The sequence below is a fragment of the Wasmannia auropunctata genome, unplaced genomic scaffold, assembly GCF_000956235.1.
Source record: "Wasmannia auropunctata unplaced genomic scaffold, wasmannia.A_1.0 LD334385.1, whole genome shotgun sequence".
NCBI lineage: Eukaryota > Metazoa > Arthropoda > Insecta > Hymenoptera > Formicidae > Wasmannia > Wasmannia auropunctata.
In genome coordinates, this window is record NW_012028505.1 from 217,016 (window position 1) to 242,068 (window position 25,053).

The following is a 25,053-nucleotide window of genomic DNA, read 5'->3' on the forward strand; positions in this document are numbered from 1 at the left end:
TATCCCCTGTGTGCCTTGTCGACTCAGCAAAACATTTTATAGCAATGCTTATCAGTTTTAACATTCCAACAAATTATTTTGATGATTCAATAAAAAGTTATTTTCAGATCTGTTTTTAGCACAATTTTTAGACCTTTCAATAAAATCGTTCTTTCCGTGTGGTTAACACATTTGTTACGCGACATTATACAAGGTGTACTCGTAACACGATCGCTGTGAATTTTTCTTTACAACCGAATTGACTTGTTCCGAAGTGTGATGACAGATCTTTTAATCAGACAATTGGAAGCGATGCTCACACATTACGGAACTTCTACCTATTGTCACTGCGGAATCATATACAGAACGAGCGAAGGCGAATAACTAAATTGCGTTTTTAATGTAAGAGTTTTTGTAAAAGTTTTGTATCGCTGAGGAAAGCCCGAAGAGGGCAGAAACGTACGTGCTATCGATGTATTTTAAAGAATTTCATATTCGAGAAATTAAATTAACCACGCACCAATTACCACATTTTGACACTGATTACCTTTTCGAAATACTATAATTGTATATTATATAACCAAAAGTCAGTGTTGCGTATTCAATGCATTTCGAACTGATGAATCCCGTGAAATACGCGAAATATTATTAACGAAACATACTATCACGAATTTCTACTGACCCATACTCGACGCAACAATTAGTTTACTATTTCGCGATGTCTAGTATGGAAAAAGAGAGGGAACAACTGCGTTGTTATATTGCGTGAACGCAATATTCGTTTGTTATATAATGTCGAAGGTAGAACGTTTTGTACTCACAGAATCTTCCTCAGCTAGTGAAATTAAACAAACATGACAATAACATAATATAACATAATACAACGTAACAATAACAACATAATATAACACAATAACAATGTAACAATAAGAAGAATAAATATATAAACCGCATTCAACATAATCAAGACGAATCGGAATAAGACTCTATCTCAATTCTATTCCAATCCTCCTCTCTAAAGCTATACCACCGATGTTGCGCTGTAAAAACGCACGCATGCGATGCAAACACCCTCTCGAGAACTTCACAAAGAGGGCGTAACGAAAGAGGAGTTAGAGAGTATATAAACACACGAGAATGAGAGAACGGCGAGGCAGAGGGGGGGAAGGGGGAAGGGGTGGATGAAGAAGAGACTCGGGAGAAGCTTTCATCGTAATGAAGTATTTCTACCGCTTGCCGAAGCCTTCAAGAGAAGGGCACCACTGGGCTCCTTTCGAGCCCGTTAAAAAAACGACTTGTCAGTTTTGCAATCCACTCCAAAACAGGAGAGATCCTGTACCTGTTCTACAGTGCTCGAGATTAATCCGGTTCAACTGTTTCGCTAACGTCGCCTCTCTCGGAGACCCATGACATTATCTATGATATTTATCTTGAATAGTAATTGCGAGATCCTCGCTCAAAGAAGCAAATCACAGGATCCATTAAAATTAGTTTTGCGTGCTACGTTTCGAAACAAAAAAAAAAAAGATACAACAGAAAGAACAATTCTTCTCATCCGGATATACGCTAAAGGTGCGTCCAGATTATCGAATCGGGCCGGAATCTCGAATCGAATCTCGAACTGAACCTCGAACCAAATCTCGAGCCGAACCTCAAGCCGAGATTCGAAATGTACGCGCGAATAATGAACAACAATGAATTAAAAATAGCTGCTGCAGCATATATTTGCATAAATTATGCTAAAAAAAGATAAGACAAGATGATAAACTGTCATATTTTCAAAACGGGCGAAATATAGTGGTTGTGATTTGCTTAAAGACCTACAATTCTAAGAAATTAGTGGGTAATACAAAAATTTTATGCGACTGTCAGTATAAGTTATTTTGAACACCGTTGGGCTTTACCGTTCGACTACCGAAGCATGTGATAAGTGATAATGTTTGTCGCAGTAATCAGTAAATTTAGGAAGAACATTCTTCAACGGCGACGCATAAATAAACAGTTATTAATTTAAATCAAACGTGAAATGTGCGTGTGTGTGTGTATTATACGTCAGTGTACACGTCGTGTGTGTGCGTGTGTGCATGTGTATGTGTGTGTGTGCGTGCGCGAGCGCGCGCATGTGTAAAATAGAGACAATATATTGCAATGAGAGTTATTGTGTTCGCTACACACATATACACACAAAATACGTGTAATAACACTTACTTGCGCGTCCGCGTTTCCACTTACACGATCGCGAGTGATTAAAAATGATCGTCCCTGAACGAGCCTAAAGCTCTCCCGTTTCCTTAAAAGCTTCCCGCACACCGACTCTTTCTGTCACAAAGGAATTCTCCGCTTCGCTTCGAACTTACGTGCGAAATTCGTTTTCTCTGCGAATTCTGCGACAAACTACACACGAAAAGAGTTGGAAAAGATTAAGAAGATACAGAAATGCAGAAAACTCTATACAGTTTACTTAACATTTCGAGATTACATCAGTAATCTTGAAGTTGTAAACGAAAAAAATAATATAATAGAGAATGTTTTATGATTTCCATAAACTGTAGTATTTTCCTCAGAAAAAATCAAAATAGCATCTATGTTAGTATTTATGTGCTATTTTTGTATTTTTCTTATTCTTGATTTTTTTTACTTGAATAATTTAACAGGAAATAGTAATGCGATTAAAAATTGGAGTGCTGACTTAATATCAAGTTAGCACTTGCAATTATATCTAAAGTTAATATGATCCCTGCGTTGACAGTTACTCTCGTAGCTCTCGTAACACAAAACTACGAATGTAGCTGTACGAATGAAGCAAGAGAACCAACCCAGAAAAACTACAATAATTAAATCTTTTGTATGCCTTTTTAAAGAGCAAATAATTGAATTTAGTAGCATTATAGTCGATGTAGAATGATCGTAGCGCAACAATTAAATCTTTTGCATGCCTTTCTAATTTAGTAGCACTATAGTCGATGTAGAATGATCGTCGCGCAACAATTAAATCTTTTGCATGCATTTTTAAAGAGTGAATAATTAAATTTAGTAACATAGTCGATGTAGAATGATTGTGACGCAGAGATTTGTGTGCGTCTGCTTTCTGTGCCGAAGAGCCGAAGTGTCGGGTTCAAATTTGACCAGAGATATTGGATTTTTATTCTATCTCTTGGATGGCAACGGCAAATCACCGAGAGTATATCTTGCCACGAAAATCCCTCTAATTCAGCCGTTTGGAACCGCTGTTAAAACAATAAATTTACATAAATTGTATATCTATGTAAATAGCACACACCACAGAAATACGCTGAGAGATCACTTTCAGTCACAAATTGTGTGACTGTTTGATCAACTATCTATTATTGTTAGATTTTATCTTTAATTTTTAATTATAATGAAAAAAATTACTACAGTACCTATAATAATTTGGTGATTTAGATAGAACTTAAAATTCTAATAATATAAAATAATATTTTGTTATAAAGTAATTGTTGACGAAATCATAAAAGTAACATTAAAATTACGGCTACGAAAAGGAAATAAGACCTCGTTATCACGAAAAGTGTCCTTAAGAGCCGTCTACAGTCTTAGGTATGCCTTTAAAGGCCTCTTCCACCCGTAACAAGAATAACCGCGCTATTGTTTCGTGCCGTAAGAAAAGGCTATTAACGTAACACGAGTAAAATTCTCTTTTAATTGTGTCGCTTTCTCTAACGACATAATTATATCACACGTCGGCAAATGAATGTATTTAATAAAATCTCACACCATTATCAAACGTAATCGGAAAGATATCCATTTGCTTACCTGAAGGGTATATGCCGATACAGGTAAGTGTACACAAATAGATATAATGGATAGGTATAAAGTAATAGAATAAGTATATGAATAGGAGGTACATACAATAGGTATGATAGATATAATTATGTGCGAACAGCGAAACATTATCTCTTATTTAATAAGTATCAACAATCTGGAAATTATACAGTGTGAATGTAAAACACTGACAGTGTAAAAACTAGCAGTTTTAGAAGGTTAATGCCATTGACACCTATGATCAATACTCCATAAAGTATACTTTCGTATATGTTATGCTTATTTTAACGGTGGTCATTTTTCTATATGATTAATGCGTGGTCCTTTGGTGTTATACTGTATACAATGCTCATACAATGCCCATAGTCCCCTTCCACAATCATGGAGAGAGAAAAAAATAGGATTTTAACTTGAAAACTGACCAAAGTCTAGACAATATTCTTTAGGTTTCTTTATTGGTTTTACGGTCTTTTTTTTTTAAATTGTTCTTTGAAGTTTAGTCACAGTGAATGAGTCAAGTGTGTCCTTATAACAAAGAAACATACATAAGATTCAATTTTTCTTCTTCGGTCCTTTTCTGTCCAGGATTTTGTTTAGATTTTCTATTGAAGGACAATACCTGAATTCATAAGAAATTTGAATTGTTCCCGGGTATCCCAAGGATACTGTCTCGAACAATCGGAAAATCAGGAACAAAAGAACTTCAAACTTCGACATTTGTGAAATCGTAATTCGTAGACCTCATAAGTCACAGAGATGATTGTCGTTAATGTTTTGCCTTCTATATTATATTCTTCTTTTTTATCTAAGAATGGATGTAAAGCATTTTCTCCGTAAAGCCAGCGGCACATGATGCATGTTTTTTTATTGGGATTGCTTGCGTTTTAATAAATTATTAGCAATTCTGTGTGGTGCAATTTTAATAGTTTACTAAAACGCAAATATAATCCAGTAAGAAAACAATGCATCGTGTGTCGTCGGTTTTAAGTTATTTTCGATATTTCAAGATTTTTGTCATATAATTTATTCATATTTTAACAAAATTTAATGCAATGCTGTTTTTCTTTCGACATTTTAAGCGAGTCTTAAAATGCGACGAGTGACAAATATATACATATTATAATGTTAGCTTAAAAAATGCTAATGGTTTCGGGCCCTTTGTGCTATATAGAGAGGACACTTCAAATATCTTTACCAAAAAATCGAATATCTATTACGTATTTTACAGAGCCAGTCGAAATATTTTTTTATTATATCACAAAGATTGCATCACAGCTTTGTGTTTCGTCAGAAAGAGAATTATCCAATAAATGACGCGGTGCAGTAGCGCATTTTTAAAATAGCATTATTACGATGCAATGAAAATAATAACAATTGATATTTTAATAGACAATACAAGTGAATTATTTTTTATATTTTATGTAAAATAAGAAATATTAAAAAATAATTATGCTGTTCTCTGTAACGCTCATATCGCTCATTAAAAGAATATGTATTTTCAAGTTTGTTTTTTCTTTTTTTCTATATGTTCCATTCTTGTACGACATAATTATATATATAATTATATATATAAAAAGAATATGTATTTTCAAGTTTGTTTTTTCTTTTTTTCTATATGTACCATTTTGTACGACATAATTACAAAACGACATAATTAAAAAATCATTTTTTAGTTGCTTACAAAAAAAATGGAAACATAAAGAAAGGAAAAAAAAACAAACTTGAGAATACATGTTTTAAATCTTCTACAATCAGTTATTACATCATGTAATATTAAAATTGAATTTCAAAATTAATATTACAAAATTTTAATGATTCAAAACATTCAAACTTATTTTCTGGAAAATATTTGTATTTTTTCAGTTATTTCGTTGTCGCAGCATGTGAGCGATATTGTTCTTCTGTTACAGAAATAAATATTCTTTTGGTCGGATAATTCAATTAACGATGATTGCTATTAAGAGCTAATTAAAATCTTCACTGGCTATTGTAAATGATGTTTTATTCGGCGGCGAAATAATTTTTAATACAACGTATTTTCTCACGTAGTCCACGACGACGCAAGTTCGATTTCGGAGTTCCAAGTCGCCGGGCCCCCGCGCGAACAGGAAATGCAGGAAACGTTTTCCAATTTCCACGTTTCATCGCCGGGGACAAGTCCGGGAAGGGTTGGAGGGAGAAAAACCGATCGATCGGCGGTGCAATAGCTGCATCGCCACCCCCCTTCGTCTCACCGTCTCTCGTTGCTAACGCACACCGAACTGCAATTCTTTTTCCCAGCAAAAATCAACGCGAAATGTGTTAAGGCAAGACGTTAGATTAAATCACTAAAAAAAAAAAAAGTTATCAAAACCATGGCATTTCTTCAAGATCGCGAAGGAACGAATGAAAGTATTTCGAATATAATCGACGAGCCAACCGACGTACTCTTTATCGCTTTATCGGCATTCGGTCATATCACAGAAACGAGAGCGACGTCACGGCCACGCCGACCTGACTCTCCTTCCTCTTCCTTCTTTCCCGTTCCCCGTCTCTATCTCCATCCCGCCGTCCTACCCCCCTCCCCCCCCCGTCCATTAATTAACAGGCTTTGTACTTTTAAACGATGTTAAATAAACGGTATTGTCCTCGGGGAAAGGACTGAAAAGCGGGCGCCATTGTGCCTTTAAGCTCGCTCCTCGCTCCTCGTCGTCGTTCGCGACGTCATCGTCGTCGTCAGTCGTCAGCGTCAGAAAGAAGGAAAGAGAGAACGAAGGAATATTGCCCGCGAATACCAACTTACTAAATACCATCGGGAAATCTATTCTAAACAAATACGTCAATATTTCTTCACCCCCGCCGTCCCCTCCTCGTCCTCTCTTGTTTGACCGTGCCACCTGCCTTTTAGACGGGAAAACGTGTATCGATTGGATAAGCCATAATATAAATAAAGAGCCTAGAGCTACCCCTTTCCGCGCGACCGGAAGTCACCTCGATTTTCTGACGGCAAATCTACGCAGACCGTGAATCGTCAATTCGGGCCACCTTTTCTCAAATAACGGACTTCTGTTTTTACTGAGAAGCAACTATCTTTTTATATTTCAAAAAGATTATATTTAAATTAAATAGGCAGAAAGCGCTCCACAGTGTGGAGCAGTCGATAATCTTAAGAATCAAACAAAAATTGAAAAATAATTATATATATGAATAACTCTTTCATTTTTTTTTTACATTTGATTTTAAAAAGTATTCACCGCTGAGGCGTGTCATAAAATCACCATATTGATTTACATAACATTTTCATTGGTCCAATGGCCTTATACTATACTTATGCTATACTATGCTTTTCATGTAGAATGGATCTTACTCTACTAATTGTAAGATTGATATGAGATTGATACCACAGCCTAATCGAGGTAAAGAAATGCCGAATGGGTCTAGGGAACTCCGGAATATACGAATTTCAAGAGACTTTATTTATTAAGAATAGTAGTTCGATCCTGGCACGGGGCTAAACTATCCGTTCACTATTGTTTCGAAAGACACGGACGTTGAATTCTCATCCAGCGCTTGCCGATAGCTTTCTTCGGAATTCATTGTGCACCCTCACGTATCCGTATTGTCCAATAGTCGACGTGCTCCGTTGTTGTTAGCAGGCGGTAACAACAACGGGAGAAACAAGGGATTTGTGGAGTTCACTGTGAATCCTCGCCACCCTGCTCTCTTATCAGTTTCTATTGCTTTTCTCCTCTCCTCTTTTACTTCTCTTTTATCTTTTAATCACAGAATAATTTTCTAAATGTGATGATGTGCGATTTGTTAATCTCGAGGATAATTATAATTTTTGCTAAGAAAAAAAACATGCAAGGGTACATGAATGCGATTATAATAGAAAAAATAATTATTATGAATATTATTGTCACCATCGTGTACACAGTAAGAAAGATCATATTAATTATATCTTTAAAAATAATTTAAAAATCTGGCATTGCGTGTGGAAAAAAGTAGTAGACTCCATATAAAATTAGACGAATAAAGAGCATCAATATAGTATTTCAATTCGATAAGGAAATTTTGTGGTTTGTAAAAATGATTTATAGAGAGAAATAAATTTTGTCTTTTGAACAAGCTAACAGATAATTGCGGGCTACAACTGTCAACTAGGTAAGAAAGCAAAGAAAGTAAGAAAGGAAGTGTGCTCAAAATGTGATAACGGATATACTGTCGCAGTTGGTAGTATTCAAGTAAAGAAAAAACGGTTGCAAATTCTGAACCTAAAAGTTTCACAATTAACGTCACCACTCGCGTCTGAACCAAAAATGTTTGAATTCTCTTCGACTCTTCGCTGAAATAACTAAGCGTGATAATTCTCACTTGAAAAAAATCACGAAGCTGGTTTATTTGCAAGCCGCAAACAATAAAAGTAAGAACGCAAGAGCTAATGAATTGCCGCCGATCAGCTTTCATATTCATTTACATTATAAAAAATAGATATTTGATTAACAGTACGCTCCAACGAATTCACAAATTGATAAATCCGAGAGGGATGCGCATTATTAAATACACACGCACGCACGCGTATACATACAAATAGGATCAGATTCCTGCCACGTCCACGTCGTTGATCCTGGGTAACGCCAAGAGCAGGACTGAAAATCAGTACTGGGAGGACATGTGCTATTTTACACACACGCACTTACGCGACATTTAAAAGAGTTTTAAGATCTAAAGTTCACACTTTAATTTTCTTTTTGATAAAATTTTCTACAATAATTTGTTTCTGAGTTATACTGAGTTTACAAGAAAAAGTTGCTCGTTTTATAATATTTTTTTTAAAAGCGGTGCAACTTTGTCAAAAAAAATCATAGAAAAATGTTTTAAATATTGATTTGTTAAGAAGTTAATCAAAAATTCATATATTTCTATATGCCAAGTAGCCGATTCTTCTAAACAATGCAATAGTTTAAAGAAAAAAAAATGTTTTTCTATTTTTTAAAGCCCGTCAAAATTTATGTTAAAATCTCAGTTTTTTGTACGAGTGAACGTATTGGGCATTTTATTGGTCGAGATATTTCACTTTTGAGATTAGAACGCTGTACAATGGCATTAATGTGCACTGAGGGCACACTATGCGTCCATTCGAATTTGCTATAACTGTCATGTTGTACATATAGTATTTAGTGCTTTTTATTTTTGGTGATTTTCTTTTGCAATGTATGATGCTATAATAATTCAAAAATCAACTGGATGTACTTACAGCAAGCATGATATCTGGATATCTCACTGTCAAGTAGAAGAGCCAACAGCTTTTCCATATCGAATGGCTTCTTTCCTATTTTCTTCACTCTTAGTCAAGCCATCAATTCAATTGCATTCCTACTGTAATCAAAATTAATAACCTTATCAATTTCCTTAATCTTAACAAATTCTAAAAAGTGTGTTTGGACTCTATTACGTTCTCATTTAAATTATTTAATTACACTGTTACATATATATTGTTCATACATAGTGGTTATTGCAAAGAATACCACCACATGCTTCGCTAGTCGAATGATAAGACATCCATCCGGTATAACGCAGGGAGATCCGAGTTCCCGGCTAAGGTGATATTTTTCGCAATAAATTTTTTTACACGTTTGGGGGAAGGGAATTCTTATAGATGCATATTAGCATCAAAAGATATTACATTATTCGTCAATTTATTATTTGTTACAAGTGGATTCCGACTTCACGTAAGAATTAACTGTATTTCAAAATCGACATACATAAATTGCGGCACGCAGTTTGGACGGATGTTAAAATTGTTACACACACCAACATCCGTGTCAGCTAGCATAAGCATTTCTTTACTATATATATTTCATTTATTCTTACGAGCCTAATTCCTTCAATTTCTATTGAGGGATTAACCACTATGGATCGGTGTACATTTTTTTAGGAATATATTGCTAGTATTGCGGAAATATATATTGTATACAATACTGGCAATACGCTATCAAGGCATAACAATATCTAGCAATACATTAGCAATACTTGACAATATTACGTAATAGGTGGCAGTACATGAGATAATAGATGGCAATATTACTGACAATGCGAAAGCAATACAATAGCAATACTAGCAATAAAGCGTGTTGTATTGCCATAATTGGCAATCACTGTACATTTTTTTTAGTAGTGGTTGACCTTTCGACCTAAATTTAAATTATTCAAATCTTTTCGAAAAATTTTATTTAAATTTGTTTATTTCTTTTTTTCTCTTCCTACTCTTTCTCAGAATTTTTTATCAAAAATTTTTGTCCAGCTCAAATGAAACTTCCCGTCGGTCATTCAGAATATTACTTTGCTTTCTCTCCTTTCTTCCGACAACTTTTTCACTCTCTATCGTGTCCGGTAATCCTAACCAAGCTACATAAAAGGAAAGGAAAGACTCGAAAGATATTAAAGTCCTCATACGAAACTTGGAGAGCATGAAAAAATCGTTCTTGACGACTTCGCAACCGGTTTATCTTGAAAATCCTGGATTAAAACTTCGAATTGAGCCATCTCTCGTTTTAGGGACAACAATAAAAACAAATCTTCTTTGTATATCCTTATTTCGAAGATCATTAACATCATTATTAACATCGATACTTCTCGTATTTACGATGAAATCTTTCAAGTTGCTACGCATATGTGATATCCTCCATGGCGGTGAACCACAATACTTCTCGTATTTATTTTATTTAATTGTTTTTATGTTTTTGGCCTTTTTCGAACAAGACTTAAAAGATCTAATCTAAGAGAAAGATTTATTCTAGATTTAGAGTTTAATAAATTAAATAAACAAAAATGAAAAGGAATAAATCAAATATTCCGGGTTCCGCATTCGATCTTTTTATGGCAATATCCTCCCAATTTCTCAGCGAAATCAATCTTCAGTGAACAGCTGCGATGCTTCGCAGTGTCGCGACACCGACGTCTCACCGTAGCAGCCATTGTTGGCAGCGTCGCGGTGCAAATCCCGAACGCATTGTGCCCCGTTGTGCGCCGTTGCATCAGTCTCGGCGCGCGGCGTCGCGTCGGGGTCGGCGTCGCACCTAGCTACCAGCTAGGTTCCGTTTCCAGAATGCCAGGAACCGGGGCTTCGCGCTTTGTGCGCGCCTCGGCGGCCGACAACAAGTGGTAATTAATTCTGTGCAAAACAATCAAGCCCGCCGGCGTAGCGGAGGGAAACGCAGTGAACGGCGAAGGGGTTAAAAACGAATCGCGATTTATCCCTTCCGTCCCTCGGTCCAATGAGAGCCCACCATGAAATCCCAGAAACGTTTAAACGCGAATCGCGATGGCGTGCGAACGTGTGAAACGTAAACTGTATACCGAAAAATCAATAATTAATCGTATAATGATAGTCAGGATTGGGTAAATTAATATTTTTTTTAACTAAATTAAGTTAAAGTTTTAATGACTTATAAAATTAATTTAGTTAAGTTAAAAGTTGCATGATCAAAACTAACTCGGTTAAAAGTTGCGTTAAAATTAAATTAATTAAAGTTAAATTAAAAGTTAATTTGGAAAACATCATTTATATTAAATTAGAATGTCGTAATTTCTTAAAATGAGATTACTCTAAATAAAAAACTATTACAATAAAAATGATCAAATAAATTTAATATTTTATTTGTAAATTAAGTTTATATGAGATAACAACGAAATGTTGTCTTTATAAGATATTTTAAAGATGTCAGATATTAAAAACTCCTTATATGTGTTATCTCTGATGAATCATATAGGTTTATTTTTTAGACTCTTTGAAACTTAGTGAACTTATATGATTCATCAGAGATAACACATATAAGGGATAAGAGTGCCATTATCATTTAATAATAAAATATGTTAATTTCAACACTCAATCTAAAAACTGTCTTAACATCTGACATCTTTAAAATATCTTAAACGTGATTTTGAATATGCGTGCTGTCAGAGACTTGACTATTAAAAAGAAATATTATATTAACCCAGATAATCAAACCTACCAAGAATATGTATTGCAAATATGTGTTGCATATTATATTAGTAAAAATCTAGCAATAATCGAGCACAATTTATTTTTCTAATATTGTTAGAAATAAATCAGAAAACAAATAGGCTTTATATTATGATAAAAAGATGTGCTTTATTTCTGCAGCATTTTGGTGTTACATTGTAAGTGGCAAATCGTAAAAGCAGAAATTACACAGAGTTACAACAGAGTTCGACAAGAATACCAATCTGAATACGTATTCAGTCAACCGTGTCACAACATAACTGTAATGAATGTATTCAGTCTACAATCAACTCAGAACATAATTCCAGTAAACTTGTACATCAGTGCAAAGTACACGTTAGAATATGTCTTGGGGATATATATATTATTTACTTACTATCTAAGATAGTTCTTTTAGTTTTATAATTTTTTCAATTTAATATTTATTCTTTATTCAATTTTAAGCTCTGACTTCATTAATTACACACTTATAATTCTTATTCACCTTTTACCTTTTTATTTATTTATTTACTTATTTATTTGTTTCTTCTAATCAATTCAATTTTTACTTATTATTTCTTCCAGATATTGTATTGTTTTCTAATCTTTTTTATATCCTTGTTTCCTAGAGACTCAAAGTTGTTAAAAGTTAGTTATTATAATAAAAGTTTATTATTAAAAGTAAAACAATTTATATAAACTGAAATGAGTACTCGGATACGATAAGGTTTTTAATCCGGAAAACCATCAATCGCAAAGGAAGAGAGCTGATCCATAGTGCAGACAGTTGTTTTATCATGACGCAAATTCGCAGTCGAAGTAAAATTCCAATAGGTTAATTTTAATAATTTCAACTAGACCACCTATGTAAAAATACAACTAAATTTGAAAGCGCCTTCTACGGCCACGGCTGGATGTTGATGCCTAATAAATACTATATGAATTAATTAAATGGCTAAATAATGAATTTTAAATTCATTATTTAGCCATTTAAAATTGCACGCCGAATCAATGTCGAACTTGCAACGCAATCATTAGCTGAAGCTGAAACTTTAGAAGGTAATATTTTTCGTAATAAGTTCTTTACAGTATTTTAAAATGCTTATAAGCATCGAGTTATTAAGAATTGAAGATCAATAATAATCTCACTATCCTGCAGCTAATGATTGCGTTGCAAGTCCAACAATGATTCGGTGCGCAATTGAAATGGCTGAATAATGGATTTTAAATTCATTATAGTATTTATTAGGCACCAAGATCCAGCCGTGGCTGTAGAAGGCGCTTTTAAATTAATTTTGTTCTCGATTCAACTTATTTCTTATCTTTTTTTGATTCGTAGAACTAGAAAATAATAAAAATAAATTAAACTGAAATTAAAGTAGAACTAAAAAATAATAAAAATAAGTTGAAATTAAAGTTAATCTACATTAGTAGAAATAGATATTCACCCAAAAAAAAGTGCTCTACTTATAAGCGGGAAATTCCTTTAAGCATTTCCTCTAAGCAAAAAAATTTTACATGAAGCATATTCCTCAGCTATAACGCGTATTTATCTATAAAGAAGTGAACCATGCGCTAAAATCAAGAATAAATTCTCATAGTAATTCGATATTTCTCTACATTTTAGAATATATACTCATAGTAATTCCATATTCCTCTGTATTTTAGAATATCTTTTTAAGACGTATATAAGAGAAAAATCTTTTAGCATCAAGAGGGTACCGCTAAAGGATAGAATTTTTTTGGGGGTGTTATTAGGTTCACTTTCAATCTTTGGTTAAGTTAACCGACGGTTAACAATATGACACAGAACTGGTAATACTTTAATGAACCGAAGATTTGGTGAAAGTGTCCCTTACTGAAATTAATATTAGTGTACGTAAACTTATCATAGGCGCAGAATGGAAGCTCCTTACGGAGGATGAGAAACGCCCGTTCATCGACCAGGCGAAGAGATTACGTGCACAACATATGAAGGAACATCCCGATTACAAGTACAGACCGCGAAGGAAACCCAAGACTTTGCGGAAAGAGGGCTACCCTTATAGCATTCCGTATCCAAGTGTCCCCATGGATGCTCTCCGAGCCGGTAACGTATTATTTTTTATTACATATGTAATTATTAAAATATATACTATTAGGATTAGAATAGGTATATTATTTTTTAAACTTAACTCCATTATATAGTAAGCTTTATTATATAATGAGGTTAATGTCCAATTTAAGCAAACTGCGCCAAATATTTATTGGTTTTGAGACACAGCTGTAGACTGAATCTGAAATCTGAAAATTTATACTAACAATTATTAAAGAATTATAATTAAAAAATGTGAGAGGATGTTTATATTTTATATTACAGGATTTAAAAAATGTCCATTAGCATCTTTTAAAGCATAACTTTTTTCGCATAACATAACTTATTGCAAAAAATATTATATAGCCAGAATTTCGAATTCAATCTATACTATTAAAATTGTTCAATTTAGTTTGTGATATAGTGATATTACATACTCCGGATTCAATCTATAGCTGTTTCAAGATCGATAAATATTCGGCGCGCAGTTTGCTTGAACTTATAAAATTCACTTATAAAATATTAAGCATCAAGATATACATATTCAGAGGATGGACAACTTAACGTGATCACCTAAAATGTCCTAAAATATCTTATTTGTTTTTCATAATTTCTTGACATGAGAAAATATTAATTATTAGAGGTATTAATTATTAGAGGATAAAATATTATTTATTAGAGGGTTATAATAAGCAGTTTTTTTTAAAGTCATATATTTTAGAGATTTCAAGATTATCGTAACTTTTTTAAAGAAAATGATACAATATTTTTAATACGCAATGATTCTTTTAGTTATGTAGCTTATACAAATATAAGAATTATCAAAAAATTAAAATCAATTTACAAGATATGTTATTTTATGAAATAAATCATAAAATATCTCGTTAACCATTAATTTTTGATACCGTACTTCTATACTTTTATGCACAGAATAATGAGATGAATCAATTACTGTAAAGAAACCATACAGTTGCTTTAAAGAAAAGTGTAATTGCATATTATAAGTTGCATAATTTGTTTTTAAAAAACAGCTATGTAGCTGTGTTTTCTGTACATATTTGTTTCTATCAAACAAATAATGTTTTCTTCTGACATTTTCTCGTATTCATCAAAGAAATTGAGATACTCTAAGTGATCAAACTATTTTATTCATTCATTCTATATATGTTTGATTGTTTCTGAAATGTAAAAATTGAAAAGTTGACTAGTTAATTAGTTAACTAGTTAAAATTGCAACGGAGAAGACCCATCCTGGAGGACCGCCTCCGTGATCATGGCAATTTTACATTGCGCCCGAGAGGTCAATCACTATGGAAATCGGTATACATTTCTTTGGAATATATTGCTAGTATTGCGGCAATACAATACTAGCAATACGCTATCAATACATAGCAATACCTCGAACAATACCTAACAATATATTAGCAATATTTGGCAATATTGTGCAATAGGTGGCAGTACATGAGATAATAGATGGCAATATTACTGACAATACGAAAGCAATACAATAGCAATACTATCAGTAAAGTGTATTGTATTGTCATAATTGGCAATCACTGTACATATTTTAGTATAAGTAGTTGACCCCTCGATTACGGTTTATTTTATCGAGTAACGTCTAACGTTATAAAAATTAACTAGTTAAAAATTAATAACATAAATCAAATATATTAAGAGGTCTATGTGATCCAACGCGGTGTGAATGTGTAATAATTTGTTTACAATATCCAACCACTCGTAAACTGCGCGCCGCATATTCGTCGGTCTCGAAACACAATTCAGTACATAACGTCGGAATCACTTTTTCTTTTAAATTATTAATAACTTAAGTTTAATTTAATTTAGTTAATTTCAAATCAGTTAATTTTTAACATCAACTAGTTATTTTTAATGCATATAGATTAATTTATTAATTTTTTCCTAAATTAAACAATTTTTTATCTGTCTAAATGCAAATATTTTTTTCTATAAAATCTTTAACATTAGAGAATTAAAAATGATATTAACGATATTAATTGTACAAATTATATTGATTTGAACAAGTCATACTTGAATAAACCATCACATGAATAAATATAATGAATATATAAATTGTACATATTTAAAATATATAATTAAATATTATATTAAATATTATAATATAAAAATTAATATAATATTTTTAATATATACAATTTATATATTTAATATAGATCAGATTATTTAGTTTATAGAATACAACCTCATAAATACTCCCTTTACTTACAAATAACTTCTAAAGATATTAAATATGTAAAAAGCACTTAATAATTTTTATATACTTATAAAAATGGTGAAAATTAAGCCGGAACTCGAACAATTTATCATGTGTAATAAAAGAATTTCGGAAAATCAGTAAGCCGAAAAGTCGAAAAGTCGAAAAGTCATCATGTATCAAGGATTAATATGAATAATTATGAATTAATATAAATAATGCTTTTTAAAATTAATTTGAATTAATTTAATCTTAATATAACTTTAATTGAGTTAATTTTTTATTCATATAACTTTTAACATAACTAAATGAAATTTAAAATCAATTAATTTTAACTTAATTTAGTTTAAAAAACTTAACTTACTCAAATCTAAAAACATGTTACAACAAACAAATTTTTATAAAAACTTACACAACTTAATATATGGTATATAAACTTAATAGGTACTTTGATATAATGTTATATATCAAAGATATACATTGAATGTTTATTTCTGAGTAAAGTATTCTTTTAACAGTCAATACTCTCTTATAGTTTTGAAGATATTTAAAATTAAAGTGTATAGAAAACTTCACAAGAGATAGCAGTAAATAAATAAATTTATTAAGAAACATCTGAGAATGTAACTACATATTTTCCGTTCAGAAACTGACAATTGTAGATACTGGCATTGGATAAAATATTCCTGAATAGTGAACATGACAAAGAACATCAAACATTTCTCATTTATTATATATCTATTTTTATATACAATACAATGTATGCTATAAGAAAAAACATTTTTTCAATCGAGGTCAATCGAGTTGTGTAAATTTTTCTAAAGATTAACTTAAAACACGCACATTTTATTTATTCTTCAAAATTCAATCAATCTACCGATCAATCTACCAAGTCTACCAGATATGACATGTATGAGGAATGGAAGTAGGTATCAAACCCGGATCCTGCCTTTTACGGAGCCGCTGTGGGACGAGACCCACTGGAATCGCCATCCTTACCGTGAACATTACGAGTATCTCAAGTTTGTACAAAATATTAATTCCCTTTCTTCATCATTATTGTAAATCGGATTTTATAGTAATGACGGTAATAAATGATAATAATAATAACGTTATTTAAATCTAGTATAAATAAATGACAAATAGATTTTTAAATTTTTTTCAAATTAATTGATACAAAATACAAATATCTTTTATTTTTTACAAATATCCTAAAATCAATAATAACATTATTTTTGTTATTTTAGATGAAAATGTGTTGTTTGTATACTTGTAAAAAATTAACTTTCATTTTCGTTTTTTTTTTTTGCAATATCTATTTGTCCCAGTTTTAATAGAAACCACTTCGTTGCTGCATCGGAGTGCAGCGAAGTGGCGCATAGAGGTGCGTTGTTGCAAATATTGCACTTCCCACAGTTGCGTAAACACTCGTGGTGAACACTTGCGACTGCGCTGACGTCACGTCTGGCGAGTTTATTGTGACAATTGAGCGGGCATAATGGAAACGAGCTCGCGTGCAAAAGCGATGGAAGAACACAGAAAACGCGCGCGTTACGCTACCAATTTGTTTAATTAATACGGGATGGAGGCGCGGACGCATTATGCGCGGTGAACGCGCGGCGATTTGTAATTTAATAATTGCAATCTTTCTGTGACGCGCCTGTGGACAAAAGGACCGCATATACGAATGGGCTACGTCTGCATTACGCGATAATACACGCGTGTTTTTCATGAAAACAGAACTCTCGCCATCCTGCACTTATTTATTTGTCGCCCGAGAGTGTATGGATAATTGCATTGTCAAAAGTAACGAGTGTTTATACGAGATATTTTACAAATATTGCCACGCGCGTTTGAATTTGTCGTCCAATTTGTAGTTAGATCATACGCCGCATTGTAATTATTTAAGGCAGGCTCACTGTGGCGTTAGATTATTAATTAATTGTTCATAATCAGACCGGTTATAATTGTCGTGGATTTACATCTCTTACAAATCTACATCGCCAGTATTATCGTTTTCATTACGTGTAATTAAATTATAAATCTCGGACAAACACATACAGATGGACTTTTTGCGGTAGTCCGATATAAAGTGAGTTTTTTTAGACAATTCGCGTCACACACAAAAACACACGCAATGCACGCGAACTATACGTCAATAATTTACTTCATCTAATCACCTTACGAGGTTCATGCTACAGCTGAAAATGCAATCTCTTGTTAATCAATAATTACTTAATATAACCTACAACTAATATTTTATTAAATTAAACCTCAGTACTCAATGGTAAAACCTCTTTTCTCGGAAAGATTAGGAAGATTTCAGGTTCGAGTTCTGGCTGAGGAGATGACTAATCGTAGACATGGTTTGGATCTTATATTTATTAGTATTAATTACATTAATTATTAAATAAGAGGTCACATTTCTAGCTGCAGCGAGATCGACTAAATTGTCGGCTTGATTTCGTAAAGGTCATATAACTCCGCGTTTCAGATTTATTATTTATTTGATAAAAAAAAACAATCAGACTTGTATTTTTTGTTCGAATGTACCTTAATATCAGTTGCGTTAAAGAAGCCGCCAAGTGTGGACGTAAAAATTTTTGAAAGTTTCTGTTGAAACTAACGGTCATTGTTTCTATTATCTCTGATTATCCTCTCGCGATTTGCGAAACCGTTTATGTTACTAGTCTATATCGATTCCGAGTGCGGAAGTCATAAGCTAAAGAGAAAAAGAAGAGATATCGCAATATCACATCCCTCTGTCATAATTAGGTAATTATCGCATATGTACACGGGCGTATGTGTGCGAGGGAGAAGGAGGGAATAGGGCAGAAATTCCCCTAAATTTTGGTGAAGAAGAAATAATTAATTTATGAAAATCATTCAAATTAGAGAATAAAGAGCCATTGAACCAAGCCAGATGAATTCCCTCCGTCAATGAATCATTTTTTTCACCCCAATCAACGATCCTCCGAGAAAAATGATTCACAGATGGAGAAAATTCCAGTAAGAGATCGAAAAAGATTTTGAACTACATCTCTCTCTCTCTCTCTCTCTCTCTCTCTCTCTCTCTCTCTCTCTCTCTCTCTCCCCCCCTCATTTGACATTCTGTAATAGTTTAATTTAATTCTTGTTAGACGAAAGCCTGAAGATGACCGCATATAAGGTCGAAATGTTTGTTTAATTTTATAATAATTGTTTCTATGAGCTACTTTATTTGTATATTGTATTTGTTTATTGAATATCATTGACAATATATTTGAGCGCATATATTTGGCTTAGCTCTTTATTCTCTAATTTGAATTTTATTCTTGTAATTTTTAATACATACATTACAATTTAACACATCGAAAAAGAGAAACTTAACAAAAGATGAAAATATAATGTATATTTGCGCAGGAGATGAAGTAGATACGGTGAAGGTACATGGTAGACTAAATACATTACACTATACATTGTTATTTTAAATTTCCATAAAAATCATTTTTACGACAAAAAGAAGGAAGAAGTATTAAAAAAGTTCACTGAAGATTGGCTTAAAAATTGACTTTAATGAGTTTTTAATAAATGAGAAGATAAATTCTCCCCTCCCTCCGACTAAAATGCTACGTACGCTCATAATTACTCCCGTGTTGACCTAACAGAAATTATTTTATTCGTTGTCACGGTTATATTTCGTAATAATCGTATAACACCGCGTTTCGGATTTATTCGTTTTGATTAATTTGTCGATAACAGTAAATAGCTAGTATTACAACTCTTGTTGCCGCAAGATGTCCATTTTCGATAATTGGCGGTTTTCAAAAACGTAGCTGGATAATTAAATTATTGTCCATTTCAATTTTCCCATACGACGAAATTTTACTTCAAAGTGATAAAAGCACAGTATTGAAAAAAATCGAAAATCAGACAAGTTAGGGCATCCAAATAAATGGCAAACTCGTTGATATAGACACGCTTCCATGCAAACCTAAGGAAACATCCTATATACGATGAAAAGCAATATCTATTGTGCAAAGTAATGGAATACTTTTATTACTACAGTTTCCTTACCGCCATTGTGCATCCAGCGCCGGAAACGATGGCGTTCGAATATTCATGTCACATTATATCACGCACCCGTATATCCGCGCGGCGTAATTTATCGTCGTCATGTAATTCGTGCCCGCGCGTAGGCGAGTTTACGGAGTACTCCTTCGCGCGAGCGCGCTTCCATTTGAGAAATTATTAATTCCGTCAATGGTGATATCGCGATTAAGGCCGGAATTTATCCTGACGCCCACGCGTCCTCGGCCGCGAAAAGCGATCGGTAATCTCCGATTTATCGGACACGTGGAGACCTTCTTCCCCCCTCCTTCCCCCCCCCCCCGTTTATATCGTTTCGATCGTCTGCCCTTTCTTTTTTAGGTATCCCTTCCTCGCGCGTTTCTATTCAAGCTCGGATTGAAATTCCTGCATAGTTTAGATACTCCCGGAGAACGAAGAATATATACAAAATGACAAGCAATGCTTCTAAGATATAGCTTTATAAAAATTTATAAAATTTTACTATTTACTTAAACCTTTTACAGAAAATTGTATTCGAATCAAGAATATGAAATTATTACGTTATTATCCGTTATGTACCCGTAATATCAATTTTACTAAATTTTTCGTATGATCTGTAAGTTATTTAATTAAATTAGATACATACAATTTATAATTTGTCAAATTTCAGAATAGAATTTTCAATTTACGCTGTCTTGTGACAATCGTCATTACACAGCACATAAAATTATAAATAGAATTCTATCCTGAACTCTGACGCGAATATATAAATCGTCTAGTCTCTGAGTTGGCTTCATTATATTACTTCCGGTTATTATCTTTGCTGAAGTGGCATCTCTGCTACAGTATGCCAGTCTATTCTGCACATTTTAAGGAGAAAGCAGAAACATGCTTTCACTTTTTCTCCCAAGGACATTATCGCCAATTTCTTCCTCGCGTTTTCTTTTCCCGAACGGTATACAACCACGGTCCTTTTCAGTTATTTCTGCTACCTCTCGACCGTATTTACACGGTGGCACGCGCATAAGACAAGCGCGTGGGTGGTTGGAATAAATTACCGGCTTAGGTTGGAATGCCGACTTGAATTTCCGCTCGTGCACACGCGGCCGTTCGTTCCTTAGGGATGTGAATTAATAAGGATATACCTTAGCTGGTAACGCCGACAACGCGGGAAATCGCTAATTCTTGTGTTAATTAAAAATTCTGATCGCAATTTGCAATTTACCTGCATTGTCAATGTCGATTTAGCATACAATAAACATTTACTTATTTCGCAACTTCACAATACTTTAAGAATAAATCCAATTGCGATGGATGTGTAATGCAACGAAAAACCGTTGTAACTATTGAAAAAACTTCGTTAAAAATGTTGAAATACAATACAGTACAAATTAACATTTTAAACTTCTCGAGGTAGATGATCTTTGATCCCCTTATAGTCAATTGACTCATATTGACTTTGTCTCGGTGGAGCTAAGATCCTCCGATTACTTTCGCCATCTATCGATGAAAACAGAGAATTCGAAAAAGTAAGAATTGTAATTAGAAATTTGACAAACGGACATTCAGATATGGACAGAAAAATGGACGGACAGACTATCACTAAAATTATTTATAATCTTAGTATTAGCAAATTATTATTTTGCTACGCTGTGCATTGCTTATAATTGAAATAAATAAGCGAGGAGGCCAAGGCTCGACTTGAGCTGTAGCGCCATTGAAAGAAGAAGAAGAAGAAATAAATAAGTTAAATAAATGATATATTTGGAATTAGATGGCTGTTAAAGAAAATCAGATTTTTAAGATATCATAAAACTTCTTGAAACGTTTGAATAACTTCTACGTATTAATAATTTGCGGAAAAGAAATCGCAGAGAAAGAAGCGGAGAACCCATATTCTCCAGATATCACAATTTATCATCGCGGTTAAACACGCTTCGCGGTCCCTTTCTCAACGGATTGACGGATTTACGATCGCGGGTATCCCGTAAAATCACGTGCTTTCGGGCCTCCGGGCGTGACCGGTGAGCCGCGGACTTTCGCATAATGTCGCCGGGAGCTTAAGACAATTCGATAAATAATGAGCCCAGCGACATGTTTATGCGCTCGCGTGCTTGCGTTCAATGAATCCTCGAGCGAACACGATCCGCAAAGTACAGCCATGCCGCGCCGAAGGGAATTATTCGAGGATTTATTCCGCGCGCTCCTCATCCCTCCCCTACGTGCGCTTTACTTCCGCACCTCCGCGATATCAGGTCTATTTGCAACGGCCAACGATAAAGTGCACACACGCGCTGCAATTAAAAATGAAATTTTTCTAAACTTTTCTTTCTCCGATACTCGAAATGTGATCGAATAAAAATTCTTCCCAAACTTTCTTTTATACCTGTTTGTTTCAATTTTTTTTTGTTTTTTCTCAGATTTAAAATGAATTCTAGATAACTCAAACTCCAAAAATGCATGATCGTACCAAAGAAATAAATATATATAAATGAAAAATGAAAAATAAATAAATATTTGATAAATATATATTAAATAAAAATATATTATGAATCTTGAAAAATTAAAAACAAGAGACCTGAAAATGCATGATTATATCAAAGGAATAAATATAAATGAAAAATAAAAAATAAATAAATATTTGATGAGTGTATATTAAATAAAAATACATTATGTATCTTGCAAAATTGAAGATAAAAGACCTGAAAAATGTACTCACTTTAAATCGTCATCACTAAAAAGTTACAAGTAAAAAAAAAGTGTAGTGTAATGACCAAAAAGATTTTAAAGAGAGAAAATGTTAAGTTTTTTACAATAAAATTAAAAACTTTGGATTTATTCTAAAATCGAGAACGTGACATTCAAATCAAAATATTAATCACCTAAAAATAAAAAAAAGATAATTCCCAATACTTTCTTTCTTTATAAAGAATAAATTTAAATTGAGGAAAAGGTGGAACGGTGAGCGTCCCGTCATGACGCAAAGGGTTAACAAGTGAGAGAAAATAGAAAACAAGATCATTCGAAAATGTAATATTATTATTTTAAAAGGGAAACATAAACGACACAAACATAAATATAAACCAAAACCATCACACGCTTACGTTTATATCGCTGAATATACAACATGTACCCATTTATCTATTCTTCATTCGAGTCTCGTGAACACACGAAAGACTGCGCAATCGTCCGTTCGAGCCGGCGGAGTTTCGAAACGCTGGATGGGAGAGCTAGATGCGCTGAACCGAGAAAACGACGTCGCGCCGCGGAATCTTTTGTTTGCGTTTGAATTATTATGCGACGAATTACGACAGAGAGACGGTCACGACGCGCGTAAAATATTTAGACTTAGCAATCAGAGCCCACCGGTCTCCCCCTCGCGTATTCGTCCGGCGCGGCGCGTGGAAATTCAAAATTACGTAATCCGGTACGAGGCGCGAAACAATGAAGACAATAGCGGACCCAGGAACGGCAAACAAATCTCTGCAAACCGAGGGGACTCGCGCGTACCGAGGCTCGATTCATCGAACATCTGTTCTCGAAATTTTGCCGGCGAAGTGAAGGAGATAAGTCAAAATCGGCAGATGCCCCGTAAACAGATCGCGTTTGATTAATACCGTCAATTGAATCGACAAGACAAAGATCTCGAAAACGAAAGAAAACAAATAAAACGAAAGAGATCGAAATAAAAGCCTCGATAAGATATATCGACGCGAAATTATTATAAAAAATAATTGTTTGATACTCTGAATTAATCAGCTGATGATATCTTTGACACTTAATTAAAGCTAGTATAATGTAATGAAATATTTATATATAAATTGAATTTTATATATAAACCTTGCATGATAATCCATAAGATTAGTCTAAGTAACATTAAGATTTATTATTATTAGAACGATCATATGTATAGTAATAATTCACCCATTATTGTCATTTGAAAACAATTTTTATCTTCATTTTAAATCATTCAATTCAATCTGATTTCTTTCATAATTTTAAGATCACAAATGGAAAATATATTATTATACATGTGTATTTTAAAAATAGTAACTATTTTTTATTTACCAGATTTGTTTACTAAGGATAAGCAAATGTATAGCATTTTACAGATACATGAAGTAAAAGTATTGATATGTTTTTTAGAATACGAAAAAAGAATTTCCAATTGTCAAATATTTTAAAGTTCCCTCTGATCTCATTTTGACACTAATTGCTTTTCTGATATTTGCATTACGTTTAGTTATTAGAGACTGAATGCGGTTTAGCAAGTATGCAAATTGCATTTCTGTCGGCCGAAGTTGCTAAAAGAATTCTTTGAACATCGATTTTTTATTTCTATTTCAATATACACGGAAGCATCTAATGAATGGCATTGTAATATCCATCCTGTTTGATCGCCTTCTACGGTTTTGTTCTTTTAATTTTCGTAAATATTAATAATTTGACGTGCTAAAATTACACTTATAATCGCACTTTCGGCAAGTAATTTGTCACGGTCGCGACTCAATTCAAGTATATCGAGCGAACAATTCATGTTTTCCAACAAGAAATCTGCACTCGACTCGCAAAATAATCGATATATAAGGAAACTCACTATTGCTTAATAAGACGCGACCGACAGTCTCGATAAGACTCCATGCGACTTCTCGCGCCCACGCGTCAAGAATTGAGTCTCATCTCGAGCCTAAAAATTTCCGTCTCGTCTTTGGCGATCTCTGAGCGTCATCGACGATCATAAATCTCGTGGAACTCAACGCCAATCATGCTCCTCCAGATAGGTTCTCCGCTGAAACGAAGCGAATGAGCAACATCTTGGTCGCTATCGTCCTCGCACGACAATAGGACCTCGTCGAAGGCTTTGTCGATGATCGATAAGCCACCCAAGTACACGCTTGTCCCTTTCCTTTCTCTCTCTCTCTCTCTCTCTCT

General features: G+C 33.5%; 1 protein-coding gene across 1 annotated transcript in view; it reads left to right on the forward strand.

Annotated features, from left to right (window-relative positions):
- Positions 1–25,053, forward strand: part of LOC105458699 (transcription factor Sox-2) — a 45,605-nt gene that overhangs the window by 12,827 nt on the left and 7,725 nt on the right. Inside the window, exon 3 of the mRNA XM_011704194.1 lies at positions 13,659–13,853. Coding sequence (XP_011702496.1) covers positions 13,659–13,853 — 195 coding nt within the window. The remainder of the gene's footprint in view (positions 1–13,658; positions 13,854–25,053) is intronic.